We start from the raw sequence: 18,617 nt of genomic DNA on the forward strand, positions 1-18,617 counted from the left end.
GATCTCACGGTCCAAGGAGTAACGGCCACACGGACCTTAGTAAGTTATGGCGACCGAGGGAAACGTCTTAGTGAGATTAAACATTCTTATATACATGGCTGTCCTGATCATCAACAGCAGTAAAGGTAAGGTACAGTATATTGTCCGGAAATTTGCCATGTGCTCACCATTTATGTGTCAAAGAGGGGCACGTGTAATAATATCCATGGGTGATTTATGTGTGTTCTTTCTATCTACCTACCAACCTACCATCCTTCCATCTATCTATCTGTCTATCTATTTATCTATCTGTCTATCTATCTATCTATCTATCTATCTGCAACCTAAAATAGACAACCCACGGGTGTGGATTCTCGTTTGTTCGCGCTCTATGTTATGTACTTCATTTATATATGTACTAATGTATTGTGCTCGACACACCACACGCATTATGTATGTATGTATGTATGTATGTATGTATGTATGTATGTATGTATGTATGTATGTGTGTGTGTGTGTGTGTGTGTGTGTGTGTGTGTGTGTGTTGTGTGAGTGTATTAATGTGGGTGTTTTCTCCCGCTCATGCCCCGTCACTCGCTGTCTACTTCTATCTCTGTCTATTTACCTGTATACACATGTACATAAAATTATATATTTATACTATGTGTGTGATACCCCTCCCCCCTCCCGTGTGTGTGTGTGTGTGTGTGTGTGTGTGTGTGTGTGTGTGTGTGTGTGTGTGTGTGTGTGTGTGTGTGTGTGTGTGTGTGTGTGTGTGTGTGTGTGTGTGTGTGTGTGTGTAAAGCAAAATAAAGACGCAACACTAACTTTGTTCCAATGCGTTTATCTTCGTTTGGTGTCTTTTTTGTGGATTTCTTTACATATGTGTCACAATACACTACTGAACTCCATCATTTATCTATACATATATTAACACATACAGATAATTATACACACAAACATAGAAGTACATACACATACCTTGCATTAAGATTCCACAATTTTTTCTGAAACCTGTACAATGAGTCTCTCTGTTCATAGGCGAAATGGTCATGGATGCATGAATATGCCAGGCATGTCACGTGTAGAAGTTGTGCCAGAGTGACCTAATCAGATATAGTATGTCTTTGTTTCTACAATTACCTACCCGTAACTTTACCTCTTCATTGCAGGATCTGTGTGCTCGACACCCGATACCGAAGGTAACATTTTACACTTGAATGACCGCAAAGTAGATACAAATTGTGATTATTATTTTATCAGGATGTCGGTTCTAAAGCACAGAGATACTATTTCGGTTTTATAAAGACTTTCCTTTCCACTGATTTTGTGCGTTCTCAATTATAGTTTTTCTTCACTCATACGTACTTTGTATTGTAGATTATAACAGCTACATTTTATGAAAAAGACACAACTGCGCGAAGTAATCAAATCTGTTTATCTGTATGGTCTGTATGTTTCTAAGAATTACCTAGCATGTAACAATGTAATCATTCTAAATCAACATATGCTGTCATCTTTATGTGCCAGTTACAAGCACCATCCGCTGATTACAGAAGGTAACAGATCTCGAATAGTGTTCCTATCTGTTGGTAGGATATGTGCGTTACCAAACATAAGTACTCCTAGTCACGTACAATATCTGTCGTAGCACATTATCACAGAGTTTAGCCATTCCTCTATATATGCAGCATAACTGTTGTAAAACACTTGTATTCTTGATTGATTGCCTACAATTAAGCAGTGGAAGAAATCAATCTTTTTTAAACAATAGCTGTGTACAAGCATTCCCACCGTCCGGTTAGTTATATTGACATGGATATAGCATTGCTCATTCGGGGTGACTGCGTGTACACTGAACAAGTCTGACATGCGATATAGGGGTACTTGCAAGTCAAACCTGAATGGGCGGGTGTTCCGGTCTTTTCGTGTAGGTGATATCTGTAGCTGCCTTGGTGCACTCATTTCAGACTTAACTTTCACAGTGAGTTAAACAGATTATCACAGAGAATAAAAACAAGAACTAGAGCTTTATGGACAATATAACATTAAGAACGGGCTGGTGATTACCAGTAACTGAAGGTAGGTCAACATATATAGTGTGCGAGTCTGGACCAAACAATCCAGTGATCGATCAACAACATGAGCATCGATCTCCTCAAATGGGAACCGATGACATGTGTCAACCAAGTGAACGAGTCTGACCGACCGATCCCGTTAGTCGCCTTTTATGTATGGAAAGCATAGGTTGCTGGAGGCCTATTCTACCCCGGGACCTTCACGGGTCTCACCACATATAATGGTTGCTACATACATGGACTCTAACTGCCTTCAGATAGGCATGAATTAAGATCACATATATACTATGATATAAAAATGTGGTATGAGGAAATATACTTTCGCGGTGTGCGTATGTTCTCACGAGACCAATAGTTATATAACACGTTAAAGCCCTTTGAGGGTGCAGCTGCTAACGGTTTCAGTTATGAATAAACTAATTTTGAAATGACCAACATCTTGATTTTTCAACATATTGTTGAATGCATGAGGCTGCAGAAAAATTAAATGTTTGGTTTTACTCTAGACAACTGTTTTCCGCACACCTAATACAGTGGAAGCTGTCAAATCCGGCATCTGTCTAATCCAGCAAGTTGTCAACACCGGCATAAAATTCAAGTCCCTTCCGTGACTTGTACATCTATCATCAGCTCTGCAATCCGGCACATTGTCTAAAACATCCCTAGTCCCAATGAGTGCCGGGTAAGACAGCTTCCACTGTACGTGTCAGTGTGTTGTTGCTGTATACGTTATAACACTTTTTCGGTGACGGAGAGATTGTAGAATTTTCTACAGACCTCCAGAGGACGAAGCTGTGAATACACAGTGACTATCAGAAATCCGAAATGAGACATGGGTTATATCCTAAATCTTTCTGATTAAACGCATTGTAAATTCAGAGGTACAAAATACTATTTGTTTAATTCCTGATGAAAATTCTATTTTAATATTAAACGACTGACACGTTTCACGTCTGATCCGGTTCCAGGCACTCTTACATTTTCAGGGATGAAATTAGTTCACATAAATATTACAGCGCGACAGCATTGTGATATCGAACCCAAATTTATGAAAGGAATCTTAGGAAAACAAATCTTGGATGAATGTTTTCTTTACCACAATTCTCTCGTTAATTAATGTCACCTGCAATCCTTATTTTACTTTATAAGGAGAGCATGGTCAGGTCGATACTATTATGATTTTAGAGAACATGGTGAGGTCGATGTGCGTCAACGGCCAGCTGTTTGGTAAGAAGGTTTACCTGGACACGTCTTACTTCACAACAAACATGGACACGTGCACGTGTTCCATCACAGCCACGAGATCAGGGGGTTCCGTCAGCTTTAGTTTCCCCGTCGTTGACAAAGACAACTGTGACGCAACGATATCTCTATCCGCATTTGCCTTCATTAGAAACTGTTCTTCTGGTGGATCCTACAACGGGTTTCTGAATGTAAACACTACCGTTGATCTAAAGCTGCAAGGGTTAGGTCCTGTTTCCCACTGCATGCTGGTTTACACTGAGGCTGCAGGTGAGTGAGTGTGTTTAGTTTTACGCCGCTTTTCGAAGATTCCAGCTATATGACGTTGGGGACGCTAGAAGTGCACTTTACACATTATACCCACGTGGGGAATCAAACTGAGTTCTTTGGTGTGACGAATCAACCCTTTAACCACCAGCTACTCCACCACCCCTGGGGAAGCATGTATCTATACAACACGTTGGCCATTATAACCCTTGGCGTTTATCAACTTAAGTCTATCCAACGTTTTATCAGAAAAAAATGTTTTCCAAATCCTTGTGAATCCCAGCTACTTTGCACGTACTATCGTTAATGATGATTTACATTTGTCCAATACAGTTACACAGAGTTATCAATGCCTACGGGACGGGTGGATAGCCGGGTGGTAAAATGTTGGTTCCTCTTGTCGGAGACCCGGGTTTGATTCCCCACATGGGTATAATGTATGAAGGACATGTTTGTTGTCACCTACCATGATATTGCTCATGGTTGCCAAGACGGCATAAGACGAAACTAATTTATTAATTCATTCACTAATTATTAACGTGTGTGTTTCTTCATGAAATATCTGAATTGTCTCATCTGATGTTATACGATCGTGCTTTCCTGCAAACTAAGTATTTTCCTGTTGAGAAAGTCCCTGTGTATGACATACTGAGTGCGTGAGTTGGGTTTTACGCTGTTTCAAGCAATATTCAAGCAGTATCACGACCAGAGACACCTGAAGTGGACTTTATACATTGTACCTATGGGGGGAATCGAAGGCAGGACTTCGGCGTGACGAGTGAGTGAGTGAGTTTAGTTTTACGCCACACTCAGCAATATTCCAGCTATATGGCGGCGGTCTGTAAATAATCGAGTCTGGACCAAACAATCCAGTGATCAACAACATGAGCATCGATCTGCGCAACTGGGAACCGATGACATGTGTCAACCTAGTCAGCCAGCCTGACCACCGACCCGTCGCCTCTTACGACAAGCAGAGTCGCCTTTTGTGGCAAGCATGGGTTGCTGAAGGCCTTGTCTATCCCGGGACCTTCACGGGTCTCGGCGAGACGAACAAACACCTTAACCACTAGGCTAGTCTACGTGCCACATACTGAGTGAAGCACTGAAATGAGCTCGACATTTTGACGGTTTCTTTTTCAAATTTACGGAGACATTTCACGTCTCAGGGACTGATTTGGCGCGAAAAAACGTAGACTGTTGTCATGTCAAGGTGTTTATGTTGACACTTACGGGTGTGTATTTACAGAAATGATGCTGTCTGTCTACTGTAATGCAGCAACAACTGTAGCTACTCCCACGACAACAGAGCAGTCGTCTCTCACGACAACAGAGCAGATAACGACTACACCAACAGGTGAGCTGAGTAATGTCTCCGCCTTTCATCCAAATTGTCTTGATTATCATGTCGGGTATAATCAATGTACCTTCATACCGCAGTCGTACCGCCGACAACGTATGCCCCAACGACGCAAGGGACATCGGCTGTGCCTGTGTCCTCACCAACCTTACAGATCAGCACCACAGAGCCGCTGACGTCTCAAACTTCCGCTGTCCTCACTACTGAACTACCCGACACTACTTTGCCAGTAACAGAAGATAATCATTGTGAGCACATTTTATTTTCCACAGGACGGGGAAGCCTAATGGTTAAAGCGTTCGCTAATCATGCCGAAGACCCGTTTTCGATTCGCCGAATGGGTTCAATATGTGAAACTCATTTATGGTTTCCCTAGCCGTGATATTGCTGGATTACTGTTTAAATCATACTCTCTCATTGTTTATTCAAACTGAATGATAGGTGGTTACATTAGTAATGCAATACCCGTTTAAGATGTTAAGCCAGGGGATTCTGTTCCTAATGAAATTGCGTTATGAATTTCCGTATACACATATCACGTCAGTATGTGAAGCCCTGATATTGCCGTGATATTGCCGAACTATTACTAAAAGCAGTGTGAAACCATTTTCATTAGCTCACTGTCAGTTTTTAATGTTTCAGTAACCGTTTGTCCCGAGTCCTCTATACCAGGTAAGATGTGAGCAATTTGTTTCCTGTAACATTTTCCGATATCGTAAGTGAAACATACGGTATATATCTCATCGTGACGTATTGTGGTCTATAATAACGGAACGTCGAGGGGTTTCAAAAAACAACCTTCAATGTACCACAAAAACACAACGTATGCATAATCAGTGTCAATCGTCTAGTGGGTCAGGACACTTCTGTCGTAATTATCATGATTATTTTGGACATTTTGACAGTAAAGAATGTGGCACTTGCAGTTTAGGTTCTGAAACATACCGTTCCAATTTCTTGTAGTTGTTGGGATGTGTCGTTCTGATGTACAGCAAGGCACGAGGATGTATCTGGACTCTACTGTATTCTCGGGACGGTTCTCCAGGTGTTCCTGCAAACTAAGTGTTGTCAGCGCAGCTGGTGGATCTGTAGATATCTACCCTTCAACTATTGACCAAAAGAACTGCGAAGCAAGAATCAGTATTGACCTCCTAAACTACAACCTAGATTGTCGAAGTTTCCCTAATCACGTACAACCATTCCTTCACGGTACAAACAGCTTGGATTTAGATATTTCCGGTCAAGGTGCTGCAAGATATTGCTTGCTGATAGAAACGAAAGCTACAGGTGCGAAACGAACCATTTTGTTTTGATAAACTGGTGCATTTCCAATGGATTCAAGTGGGTCTAATACGCACGTACACGCATATATACGCAAAAGCATGAACGACCACAATAACTTAGGTTATCTGCAGAATTTTACAATCAATTAATAGCCAACACAACATCAACACAATATATGTGAACTGGTAACGTCAATGAATGTAAAATATGTGTATCGTATGATGTCGGCTTTTCTTATAAGTCACCAGTCTTGACAGAATTCCAGAATATCCCATATACTCCGAATGCACACGACACGATCTGATAAATATGTACTATGGTATTTGTGTCTTATACAGAATCATTATTATTACGCAAACGGAAATATTATATAAGTATATGTTTTAAGAAATGGTGTTGGATCAGGTGTAATCTGTTTCACAATTGTGCATAGCAGAATGGACCTAGATTGAAGCGTTTTCAAGGGGAGTTTAAACAGTGTGTGTGTTACTGCAGAGGTAAGACTGCAGCTGGAATGTGCTCCCGGGGTTCCCGACGAAGCACCACCAACGACCACAACATCTACAATAAAACCAACAACAGCGTACGTGACAACATCCTCATCACCCACGACCATCTCCACAGTGTCGGTAACTTCCACCATCGTCCCGGAGACGTCTACAGAGTCGATAACAACTTCTCCATCAGTGACACAAGGGAATGCTTGTGAGCGCCTTTGTTTAGTATGACATATTTGGTGTAAGACCCATAACTCTAAACGAAGATTGCATAACGCTATTGCACACTATGAACCTTCAACAAACGTGAACTGTAGTGTGTGAAAAGTGGTCATCGTATGGCCAATTCATGGGCAGAACCTCTTAGAATCATTGGTTTTATTATAAAATTTCACTATATGTTTAGATACAGTGATATATGCATACCACTGAATATCTGACAAGGACCATAACTTTCCATAATGAATACAGTTGTGAGTCACTGTAGGTGTAGACGTAAAGCAATATGATTCCATCAAATACCAACAGATTCAGCAGCGAATCGTGTCACATATTCTAGTCATTTTCTTTGGACCTCTTGCCTTGTGACATGCGCGTTTTGTGCATTCCAGCGAATTCCGTCCTACAGCTGGACAAAATGGACATACAGCGTCGTCCATGGGGAAAAACGTTTCTATTTGATACAAACATACGTTCTGATCTCTTTCCTCCTGTCGCGGTCATGTATCTTGGTCATGTATCTCGTTGACGTAAGCATCACCGACACACTTGGCAGTGGCAGACGTATGAAGACTTTTATCATATGTGTGATCAGGATCAATCATGTTGTCAAACATTAGTGAGTGAGTTACAATTTACCGTCTCATCGGCTGTATTTCAGCTATATCGTGACGGGAACATATTTGACATTGACATGGAATGTGTGTATAATTTTTAAAACACCCTGTCGTCAAAGAACAGTAAAACAATTAGGATATAACCAAAGGTAATATGTTAGGTTAAAACTAATAACACTATTTGGACAGTACAATATAAAAACTGGCTATAGATCGTCAACAACTGAAGGTAGATCACCATCCTTGGGACCATGGTGACTTACAGTACCTTTGCTACCTGCTTGGACCCTAGCTGGAATTATATCCACGCTTCATCCAGTTGTGGTCACTTTTAGCCCACATTAAAATGACAAAAAAAACCTACCACAATTAAAACAGGTGGTAAATTTAAATTTCGTTCGAATATTTCGGGACTTACGTACAAGAGGAGGACTCTAACTTAGAAACTCCATCCATCCTTTGTCAAAAAATGGTTTTATCACACTTGTAGATGTACATACCGAGTTCCAGTTAGTGTCTAATCCACCTTATTTACGGAGATCGTTCGGCATTTGTGGGGATACAGTTTTGCTTTTAATGTACCATTTATGCATCGCATGTCTGAGGTTGCTGTCGTCCCTGACGTAGGTTTGCAATTTACACGACATATGACCCGGGAAGGTTTTCACCCTATGTGTTGTACTGGCATGACATATATTTCCACTTGACGGGAAATGATAACCTAGTTACAAGTACACAGTGTGCTTTGTTGCATATTTTGCAGACACTACTGTTCGAAATTATTTTGATAAATAGCAGCAAGTGTTTCAACACAGTCTGATATTTCATTTCTATCAATTCTGTTTTATTATGCAGTAGTATGAATACATAAAGGTTTATGCATGAAGTATCTCCAAAACGGATTCTTCTTATCGACTAGCTTGACTATAACTGTCTGATTCACAACTTCTATGTTTTCAGTGGCCGTTTGCCCCCAGGCAGCGATACCAGGTGAGGTGCATGATGACGATGACGATTTGCATGTACAATGTGCTCTGTTCACTAGCAATTTGGACATTGGAAGGCATCACCAAGGAGATGGGTTTTCATTCTGGTTTAGCATGTTGTCACATTTGGTTCAAATTTAATGATGTCTGGAAGTTGATTCCACACTGTGGTATTTATCTACATCTATCACTTATCGAACCGTTTGAAAAGGGGTTATTTAGAAATAACCCAATATTAATAAGTGTGAATGACATCATGTAACCTTTGCAGCAGATCTAAATTAAATACAATTCATATTTTCAAATGTGTTGTGTAAGAAAAGCAAAATGTATGGACGTCAGCTTCTTCACTGTGCATAGTGAGTGGGTGAGTGGGTGAGTGAGTGAGTGAGTGAGTTAATACTTAACGAGGCATCGGCAATATCTCAGCCATATCATGACTAAAAGACATGAATGAAAAATGAAAACATTTTGAAGAATACAACCTGTCATGATGGACAGTAAAAATACCAGGGTATGACAGATACGACTATAAACCGGGCATGGAAACATTCTAGTAATTAAAGCGGACAATAAAATATAAAACACGGGCTATAGATCGCCAGCGACTGAAGGTAGATCACCATACTAGGGGCATGGGGACTTACAATGCCTCTGCTACCTGCATGGACCTTAACTAGATTTACATCATCCCCTCAGCTACTGGCGATTGTATGCAAGTTTAGCACATTGTGAAGAACACGACGTTTCGGAGTGTACGGTTTCACCTGTTGAAAGAGCAAGCATACACTCCAAAACGCCGTGTTATTCACAATAAAGAAGTTGGCGTCCAAAACTCTTGCTTTTCGTATGCATTTCACTTCTAAACGCACTTCAAAGATATAAATGTGTTGTAGTGATAGGCATGTGTCGTGAGGGGATACAGCAAGGCACGAGGATGTACCTGGACTCCACACTGTTCTCGGGCGACTTCTCCAGATGTTCGTGTACACTTAGTGTTGTCAGCGCTGCTGGTGGATCCGTGGATATCTACCCAGAAACCATAGACCACTCTAACTGCAAAGTCAGCATAGACATTGACGCCCTCAAATACAGTCTGGATTGCCACAAAAACGATAACCACGCACCATCATTTCTTCATAGTTCGGACAGTCTAAATGTGGATATTACCGGCGAAGGAGCTGTAGGTTACTGCTTATTGATTCAAACAAAAGCTACAGGTTAGTAGAGAAGACTATTTGGTAATTTAGTCTGTTAAACTAATTGTTATTAACTATCAGTGTCGTTGCGGACATAAGCATAAACTGTGATCACACATGCACATAACTTTGAAGAAGGATTCGTGACTCATGAAGTCAACACGGTTTCCAGCTGGAATCTTTCCTATGCCGTACTATCTCTGGCACCAGAGAACTATGCGCCCATTTTGTCAGTTTGAAAGTCGATTTAAAGAGGTGAAGCATAACCACAGAAAATGATAAATGCGGGGTAGGCTCAATAGAGTTATTTATCATGCAATATTCGCATTAAACCTTTATTCCAGAGATAAGGCTGCAGCTTCAGTGTTTTCCTGGAGTGCCTGCTGGCTCTGAAAACGTGACAACATCCACGACTACATATACGTCAAAAATACCGTATGTGACAACGGCAGTGACAGCAACCCCGACGTCCACATCATCCACAACAATGTCCACAATCACGTCTACAACAACGTCCACAACTACTAGTGGTATAACATCCACAACTTTCTCGACAACGGAGTCACCGAAAACGACTGGCCAACCGACATCAGCAACGACAAGCAGAACAGCTACCGTAACGTCAGCTGTACCATCAACGTCGCCAACAGAGATCACTGCAGCACCAGTAACAGCTACATCTCAGACTACCAAGACCACGATGACCTCTGAAAGTAATAGTACAGACAACATAACTGTATTTGACGACAAGCAAGCAGCACAGAAAGTTTTTCCTGGTATGTAATATTCTGCAAACATGTTAACTACTAACAACTACAAAAATTCAGAAATGATTTGTTCCTTTGAACAGAGTTTCTTTAACGTGGTAGGGCGTGGATGACATCCACGGATGGCATCCTTACCTTGGCACCTTGCTTACATAGTTAACCTCTTTGGTCATGTGAACAAAGCGTCCGACATTAGATCAGTGGTTAGAATTTCAGTACGGGAATCGGAAATGTTATGGCCGCTACATAAATATACAAAAAAAAAACTATTACCACACGTTGTTTTAATGGTGCAAGATCACATGAGAACGATGTTTTCAATTGTATATCGTACCGGGTTAGTCAGAAAACAAAACACACGTGTTTCTATTTATTACCGAGTTTAGTCGGACATATCAGTACTTGTAATTCTGTAATTCAGTTTGCTTAATTATTGAAGGTTTCTAATTAAAAGCATAGTCATGCTATTTCACACACCTATAACCATAAAATGTTAAAAGACATGATGACAAAGAAGAAAACGATCATAATGTTTGAAAATGAGCTGAAAAGAAACACTTTCTTCAATGACAGTCATTGAAAGTGTCACTCGTGACCTTTAGGATTTTGGGGATTAGGATGATTGTCGTTTAAAAACGGTATTTGAAACGTTGGCCCTATTTGTTTTCGTTTGTTTCTGTTTGGCTGAATATTTAACGTAAGGACCGGTGATTCAAGCAACGCCCATTGTTTTAATTGAAATAGTGCCTGGAAGTGGAGATTTAATTTTGTACGACCTGTGTTTCATTTTAATTATTTCTTCGGTAGAGAATGCAAACTTTTGTATCTCCCTTGCTATTGTTTCAGTATTGCTAAATGTGGCAAAAAAATCACTGTTATTCAAGAATTTTTAAAACGTTAAGTAAAAAATGTCATCTGTGTTAATGAAGTTGAAACTGAACGAAACAGTGTTTTTTTGTGATTTTCAAGTGGTGGAAGTTACCTCCGGGGTGTCTGCAGGAGCTGTTCTACTGCTTGGGATCGTTGGCATCCTTCTCTGCAACAGGTTAGTTAACGGTAAACGTACCCGTTCGCTTCCATTCACTTACAAAGGATTATCTGTATAATGCAATCTAACACTGATGTGCCAAGAAGGTACGTACATATTAGATAACAAACTGTTAACAACTGTTAAACAACTTCGGAACAATCGGTCATCACTTCAACACACAAAATAGATATTTGAGACAGAAAATTACTCTGGCAGATGCTTCTATGCAAATATGTTTTTGACGGATAACACACGCACACACACGCACACACACGCACACGCACACAAACACAAACACAGACACACACACACACACACACACACACATACATACATTGCTATTTGTTTCATGAGTGTCGATACACTAGTTCTGTCCAGAGGGTAACCTTTGCGTAATATCGAGCTTTCCAGCTGCACACAACTATACAATTGGCGTTGAGGCAACCTGTTTCATATCAAGCAACACATAGCTTTGACAGCCTTGCTGCGCAATGACCTGTGCATTGAGTGAGTGAATGGATATTTCAGCCATCGAAGATGTTTGACACTGAAATGGAATATATGCATATTATATATTATAATAACCTGTCAACGTATGACAGTAAAACAACCACTATATAACAAGTTGATTTAACTCTAATATGGAAAGTGAAAATTAATAGTACTATTTGGACAATACACTATGAAAACCGGCTGTAGATCGCCAACAACTGTAGGTAGATCACCGTACCAGGGACCATGGGGACTTACAGCACCTGTGCTACCTGCATGGACTAGTCAGAGCTCCAAATAAGCTTTTGACCATGTGGGTATGATACCCATACATATGAAACTAAGTGGGTATTTCCAAATTATAGTGGGTATATATGCTTTCAGATACCCACCATCTTTTTAGGATCCGAATACTCATTTCAAATAAGACAAACAGATGAGTGATATTTAGTTCAATAATAATGTTAGACAAAATCCATCCATCAGTGCCAAACTATAGTTAATACGGTTTTACCCATGTGTAGTCCCAAACCTTACAAAGTCAGTTTAGCTCTACACACTTTTTTAACCGTAGAATACTTGTTGTTTTATTACCATGGCTAACTATCAGTACAATCGCAAATGGCTGAAGGGATGGTAGAGATCCCGCTAGGGATCAAAGTCACCACAGTCCTTAGAATGGTGATCTAGCTTCAGTTGTTGGCATTCCTCAGTATTTTCATATTGTCTTGTCCTAATCCGAAATCCTATTTTAAAGATAAATACTAGTTTTTACTGTATATACTTTGATATACTAGCTGCTTTTACTGTCCTTCGTCGTATCTACAAATCAGTTAACAAATCCAACTCTTTTAAAAGTGCAGTGATTGAATGAGAACTAACATCGTTAGAACGACCCTTCGTGGTTTAATGATTTACAACAGTTATCCCTTGTGATGGAATATTCAACACAGTCAAGAGGAACATGAGGTTAGAAACGGATTCGGGATTCGGGATTCGAATCCCAAATCTGAATATTTTGTTCGGATTCGAGATTTAAATCCTGTATGTATGTATGTATGTATGTATGTATGTATGTATGTATGTATGTATGTATGTATGTATGTATGTAGCATGTAGCATGTATGCATGTAGCATGTATGTATCATGTATCATGTATGTATCATGTAGCATGTATATATCATGTAGCATGCATGTATGTATCATGTATGTATCATAGATCATGTATGTATCATGTAGCATGTATGTATCATGTATAGATCATGTACGTATCATGTATCATGTATGTATCATATAGCATGTACATATCATGCATCATGTATGTATCATGTAGCATGTACGTGTCATGTATCATGTATGTATCATGCATGTACCATGTATCTACGTATCTATGCATGTACCATGTATCTACGTATCTATGTATGTATCATGTACCTATGTATCTATATATGTATCATGTATCTACGTATCTATGCATCTCTGTATCTACGTATCTGTCTGTGTATGCATCTCTGTATCTACGTATCTGTCTATGTATGCATCTCTGTATCTACGTATCTGTCTATGTATGCATCTCTGTATCTACGTTTCTGTCTATGTATGCATCTCTGTATCTACGTATGTCTATGTATGCATCTCTGTATCTACGTATCTGTCTATGTATCTATCTACGTAGGTATCTATGAATGTATCTATGTAGGTATCTGTGAACGTATCTATGTAGGTATCTATGAATGTATCTATGTAGGTATCTGTGAATGTATCTATGTAGGTATCTATGTATCATAAATGCATCTGTGTATCAGTGTATGTCTCTATGCATCTATGTATCTGTGTATCTATCTATGCATCTGTGTATCTATCTATGTATCTATGTATCTGTCTATTTATCTATGTCTCTATCTATTTATCTGTGTATCTATGTATCTGTGTATCTATCTATGTATCTATCAATATTTTATTTTCAGATTCGGGATTAAACTCTTACAAACATGAACACCCAGACCTACATTTTTCCATATTTCAGCCTCAACTTTGGTTTTTCTTCATATTCGGGTTTGAGCATTTGAATCCAGAATCTGAATATTTTGTTCAGATTGGGGATTCGAATCCAGAATCTGAATATGTTGTTCAGATTGGGGATTCGAATCCCGAATCTGAATATTTTGCCGCTAGTAGACCTGGGTTTCGTAAAAAAAACATGAACACCCAGACCTACATTTTACAATATTTCAGCCTTCACTTTGGTTTTTCTTCATATTCGGGTTTCGACATTTGAATCCCGAATCTGAATATTTTGTTCAGGTTGGGGATTCGAATCCCGAATGTGTATATTTTGTTCGGATTCGGGATTCAAATCCCGAATCTGAATATTTTGTTCAGATTTGGAGTTATGAACAACAGTGTCAACATACATTATCTCACACCTTCTAAGGTACTAGGGGCCGCTAGTAAACCTGGGTTTCGTAAATACATGAACACTCAAACTAACGTTTTCCCATATTTCAGCCTCAACTTTGACGTTTCTTTATATTCGGGTTTCGGCATTTGAATCCCGAATCTGAATATTTTGTTCAGATTGGGGATTTATGAGCAACAGTGTCAACATACATTATCTCACCCCTTCTAAGGTACTGGGGCCCGCTAGTAAACCTGAAAATATCCAGCACTATGTTAACATCAATATCCACGCCATCCCAGCCCACCTCACCCCCAGTCACAGTACATGCCTGCATGTGTGTTTCCCATCACGTATATCTTATCCTTCTCGTTTTGTTATTCATCCATGCGACACTGATTCCAAACAGTAGATGTAATAAAGTGCGATTACAATAGATGTAAACAAATAAATATATCATACTGCAAAGAAAAGAATCGAGCAGGAATTTATCTTATTTTTAACCATTGACCACTGCTCCTCAGTTTTTGCTTTTCGTTTGTCAGCGTTTGTCAGCATGGACCATTTATAGACAAAGGACTTCTAGGTTTATCACTGCCTCCTAATTACACATGCCTAAACATGCCACTAAAGTAAAATACTTCAACGACAAAACGAATGCTTAGTAATACCTAAAAGTAGACCATTTGGCAAATACTACCTGTCGCTTCATGGAAGAACTGTCCGTGGAAGAGTTGGAAAACGGCACCGTTTGCATTTAGCCACGCACACTTTCACTTGCAACATGTAATTTTATGAACACACGAAGGCGATACAAAGAAGTGAAATAAATACATAGTCCTCGCATATACTGACTTTACATCTATCACTGTATCGTTGACTAAAGCTTGGTCAGTATCACGACATACCATAATACATGCGCAAGACACAAAACCATCAATGGCTTTCTACCACACGTATTCAATCTATGATATTTTCTTTCTTCTTCCAGACACCTTGAGCAATAGGACTGACATCTGATATAACATTTAGGAAATATGGTGAAGATGGAGTTAACAAAATATAGCAAACACATTTCAAAAAGTATGTCAGTGTTTTGATAGTCATCACAAATCATTGTTAACTGTCAACAAATGTGTATGAATTTAGAGTTAATTTCATTAACGTTTCTAGTTTCATTTCATCACAGTTTTCACATGCAACATTCAGAAATCATATATGTTCTTGTGTTTGTGAGGACACAAGTCGTCTCAGCTTACTAACGTTATGTGTGTATATGGGCGTATGGTTTGTAGTTTGTGTTGTTAGTAATTACAATCACGATTTCACGATTTTGATATTACCATGATTTGAAAATGTCTCCCCTTAACCGCGTCGTTTCTGTTTTAAAATGATCTTTCACGGAACTAATGACGAAATTTCATTTGTAAGAAACGTTTTAATCTAATTATGGGAATGCCAAGTTGCGAACAACGACGTATCACTGAAATGCGCAAACACATTAATGAAAGCAACCGATTTGGGGAAGGTCAGTCATTGCTAACGGGCGTAAATATTGTGAACGTCTAGCTAAAATCTGTAATATTTCTTGTTGTTACCAATTCATTGACTTCTTACACAATAACATACGATTTCTTAAATACTTGTAGAACATTTGACAAGGGAAGAATGTAAATACAGATGCACTTACACTGTCTTAGAAACATGAAAGAGGACATATAAAAATATTATTTGTTCATTTTACCCACAAAACATCTATAACGTGGGTTGAGACAACTGATGCATTGTTCCTTATGAATGGTGCCACAGTATCCATTCTCGTTGTGTCTAATCACTCTTTGAATAGCGTACAAAATTATTCGAATTCCGATTCTGGCTGAAATATGGAAAAATGTAGGTTTGGGTGTTCATGTGTTTACGATACCCAGGTTTACTAACGGCCCCTAGAACCTTAGAAGGGGTGAGATAATGTACACTGACACTGTTATTCATAACTCCGAATCTGAACAAAATATTCAGATTCGGGATTCGAATCCCCAATCTGAACAAAATATTCAGATTCGGAATTCAAATGCCGAAACCCGAATATAAAGAACAGTCAAAGTTGAGGCTGAAATATGGAAAAATGTAGGTCTGAGTGTTCATGTGTTTACGAAACCCAGGTTTACTAGCGGGCCCCAGTACCTTAGAAGGGGTGAGATAATGTATGTTGACACTGTTGTTCATAACTCCGAATCTGAACAAAATATCCCGAATCCCGAATCCCGAATCCGTTTCTAACTTCATGTTTCTCACAGTCAAGCAAGACATGCTTGGTCGTGATGATTTCATCACAAGATGTATAAAGGATGATCTTCACCCTTCGATAAGTATTCATGTGTATATCTGGTGTGACCAGATGACCTCTTCAAATCTAGACTGACAATCCAAGTAGGTATAACCGATCTAAGGTTTAATTTCATGTAATTTATTGATACCAATTTGGGTATCCCATTTCTTCTGACTAAGATCACGGCTGTAGGTTCTAATGGTAACTTTGTATTCAGAGTATGGAATAAGAAGTGGAATAGCAGATTTGTTGAGTGCTGCTTTAGAAATGCCAACATGGCTGGGTAACCAACAAAAGACGATATCTCATTGGCCGGTAGCAAGATCATTAAACAATTCAATATCTTCTATTAAACGGGTATGTTTACAAGAACGATATTTAATGGCCTGCAGGCATGAAAGAAAGTCGGAACAGATGATGTATTGTTTACATTTACGGTACTTATTAATAAGGGTTGTTAACATGGCGTTAGCCTCTGCTGTGAAAATATAGCTGTTATTTGACACTCTAGAAGACATTGTTTTGGATCCATTGACAGTGGGAAAACATTGAGAACACAGTAAAATGCTCTGCTGGGATAGGAAAAAACATACCTGCCTCGATATGAACCTGTTCCATGTTTCGTCACATATTTGTGTTTGCAGATATCAAAAGAATCATCCTGGTGATGAGGAAAACGAACGGAAGCAACCCATAGCGGGCTATGCTAACTTGGAATATGCATCCGCAAATGTTGCAGTGCTGAACCCTTTATACAGCGAAGACACAGAACAAGGACTTTCTCAAGAACCTGGGTCACTTCAACAAGAACAAGAACAAGAACATAACATATCCTCGTCTTCTTCAGAGCGTCTGACCAGCCCATCTGTTGATCAGGCAGTTACTGAATTTACTGACGCACAACAGGTGGAACTGACCTATGCTTTGGTCAATAAAACAGGCAGTGGCGTTTCTAACTATGCGACGGCACCTGACACCAGGAACATAAAAGATTCTGTATCTGGGCTTTTAAGATTATGAATTTTTTGTTATGCAAGTGGGATTTGGACTCCTCAGTGAGACGTGGATGGGGAACATTGCAACATGGTTTTTGAGACCATGATACATTTATGACATATCTTTAGCATTACTTAATAGTATCAATAAAATAGAGGCCCTGTTGTATTTTATAATACCATTCAGAACAAATTTTAATCCCTGTACCCTTGAATACTAATAACTAATATTTTTGTTTAACTTACAAACGGTTTGTTGTGTGTATGTTACATATTCATTGACTACTAGCCGTCCCTCTGTAGAAATTGGAGCATCACCCTTTGTGGTTTGTCTGGAATGGTCCAGTGCTCTATGCCATGACATCACATGCAGGAAACATTTGAGAAGGTGCGATTATAGGTGCGTTTTTTTCCATCTAATCGGAAAGAACATGTACCCCAGACGCGGTTAAAATGTGTGTATATGTACATGATTGTATGTGTGTCGAACAATCCAGCGCAAGCAAACAGAGACGATTGAAAAAAAGAGTTCCATTAGTACGTTCATTGTAATTAGTTTCAATGGTAAGTACACCATATTAAATGTTTAAGATCCAAACATACCTTCGAATGAATAGTAACTAATAAAAATATGCCTTAAAGAACAATTCCCACGAACGCTGCGCATGAGATTCAAGTCCACAAGTTGTTCGTCCGACAGTAGTTGTTTTCAGACGAAATGATTCAGTAATTGCAAATAACATTTCTTCTTCTTATGTTCTCTCATGTGTCCAAGAGCAATAAATGTTTCTTATTTTTGTATAGTATAGCTATTTATTATATATTGTATTTACATTATAATTCAGTAATGTTACAGCTTTAAACGTACACCATGTGGT

General features: G+C 39.2%; 1 protein-coding gene across 1 annotated transcript; it reads left to right on the forward strand.

Moving 5' to 3' along the window:
* Positions 1-46: 46 nt before the first annotated feature.
* LOC137287864 (uncharacterized) lies at positions 47-17,764 on the forward strand. Its single transcript, XM_067820244.1, has 13 exons — positions 47-125; positions 1,152-1,181; positions 3,243-3,569; positions 4,816-4,923; positions 5,007-5,174; positions 5,569-5,598; positions 5,890-6,213; positions 6,706-6,915; positions 8,504-8,533; positions 9,426-9,749; positions 10,073-10,504; positions 11,465-11,540; positions 17,389-17,764. Exons 1-13 carry the CDS (start codon positions 47-49, stop codon positions 17,762-17,764), a joined length of 2,514 nt encoding a protein of 837 aa, XP_067676345.1.
* Positions 17,765-18,617: the final 853 nt, after the last annotated feature.

The sequence above is a fragment of the Haliotis asinina genome, chromosome 6 (assembly GCF_037392515.1).
Source record: "Haliotis asinina isolate JCU_RB_2024 chromosome 6, JCU_Hal_asi_v2, whole genome shotgun sequence".
Taxonomy (NCBI): domain Eukaryota; kingdom Metazoa; phylum Mollusca; class Gastropoda; order Lepetellida; family Haliotidae; genus Haliotis; species Haliotis asinina.

Coding starts and splice junctions, on each gene's coding strand:
- LOC137287864 (XM_067820244.1), top strand. CDS start 47: ATGGCGACCGAGGGAAACGTCTTAGTGAGATTAAACATTCTTATATAC. Junction 5,599..5,889: donor TCCCGAGTCCTCTATACCAG/GTAAGATGTGAG, acceptor AATTTCTTGTAG/TTGTTGGGATGTGTCGTTCT. Junction 8,534..9,425: donor CCCCCAGGCAGCGATACCAG/GTGAGGTGCATG, acceptor AATGTGTTGTAG/TGATAGGCATGTGTCGTGAG.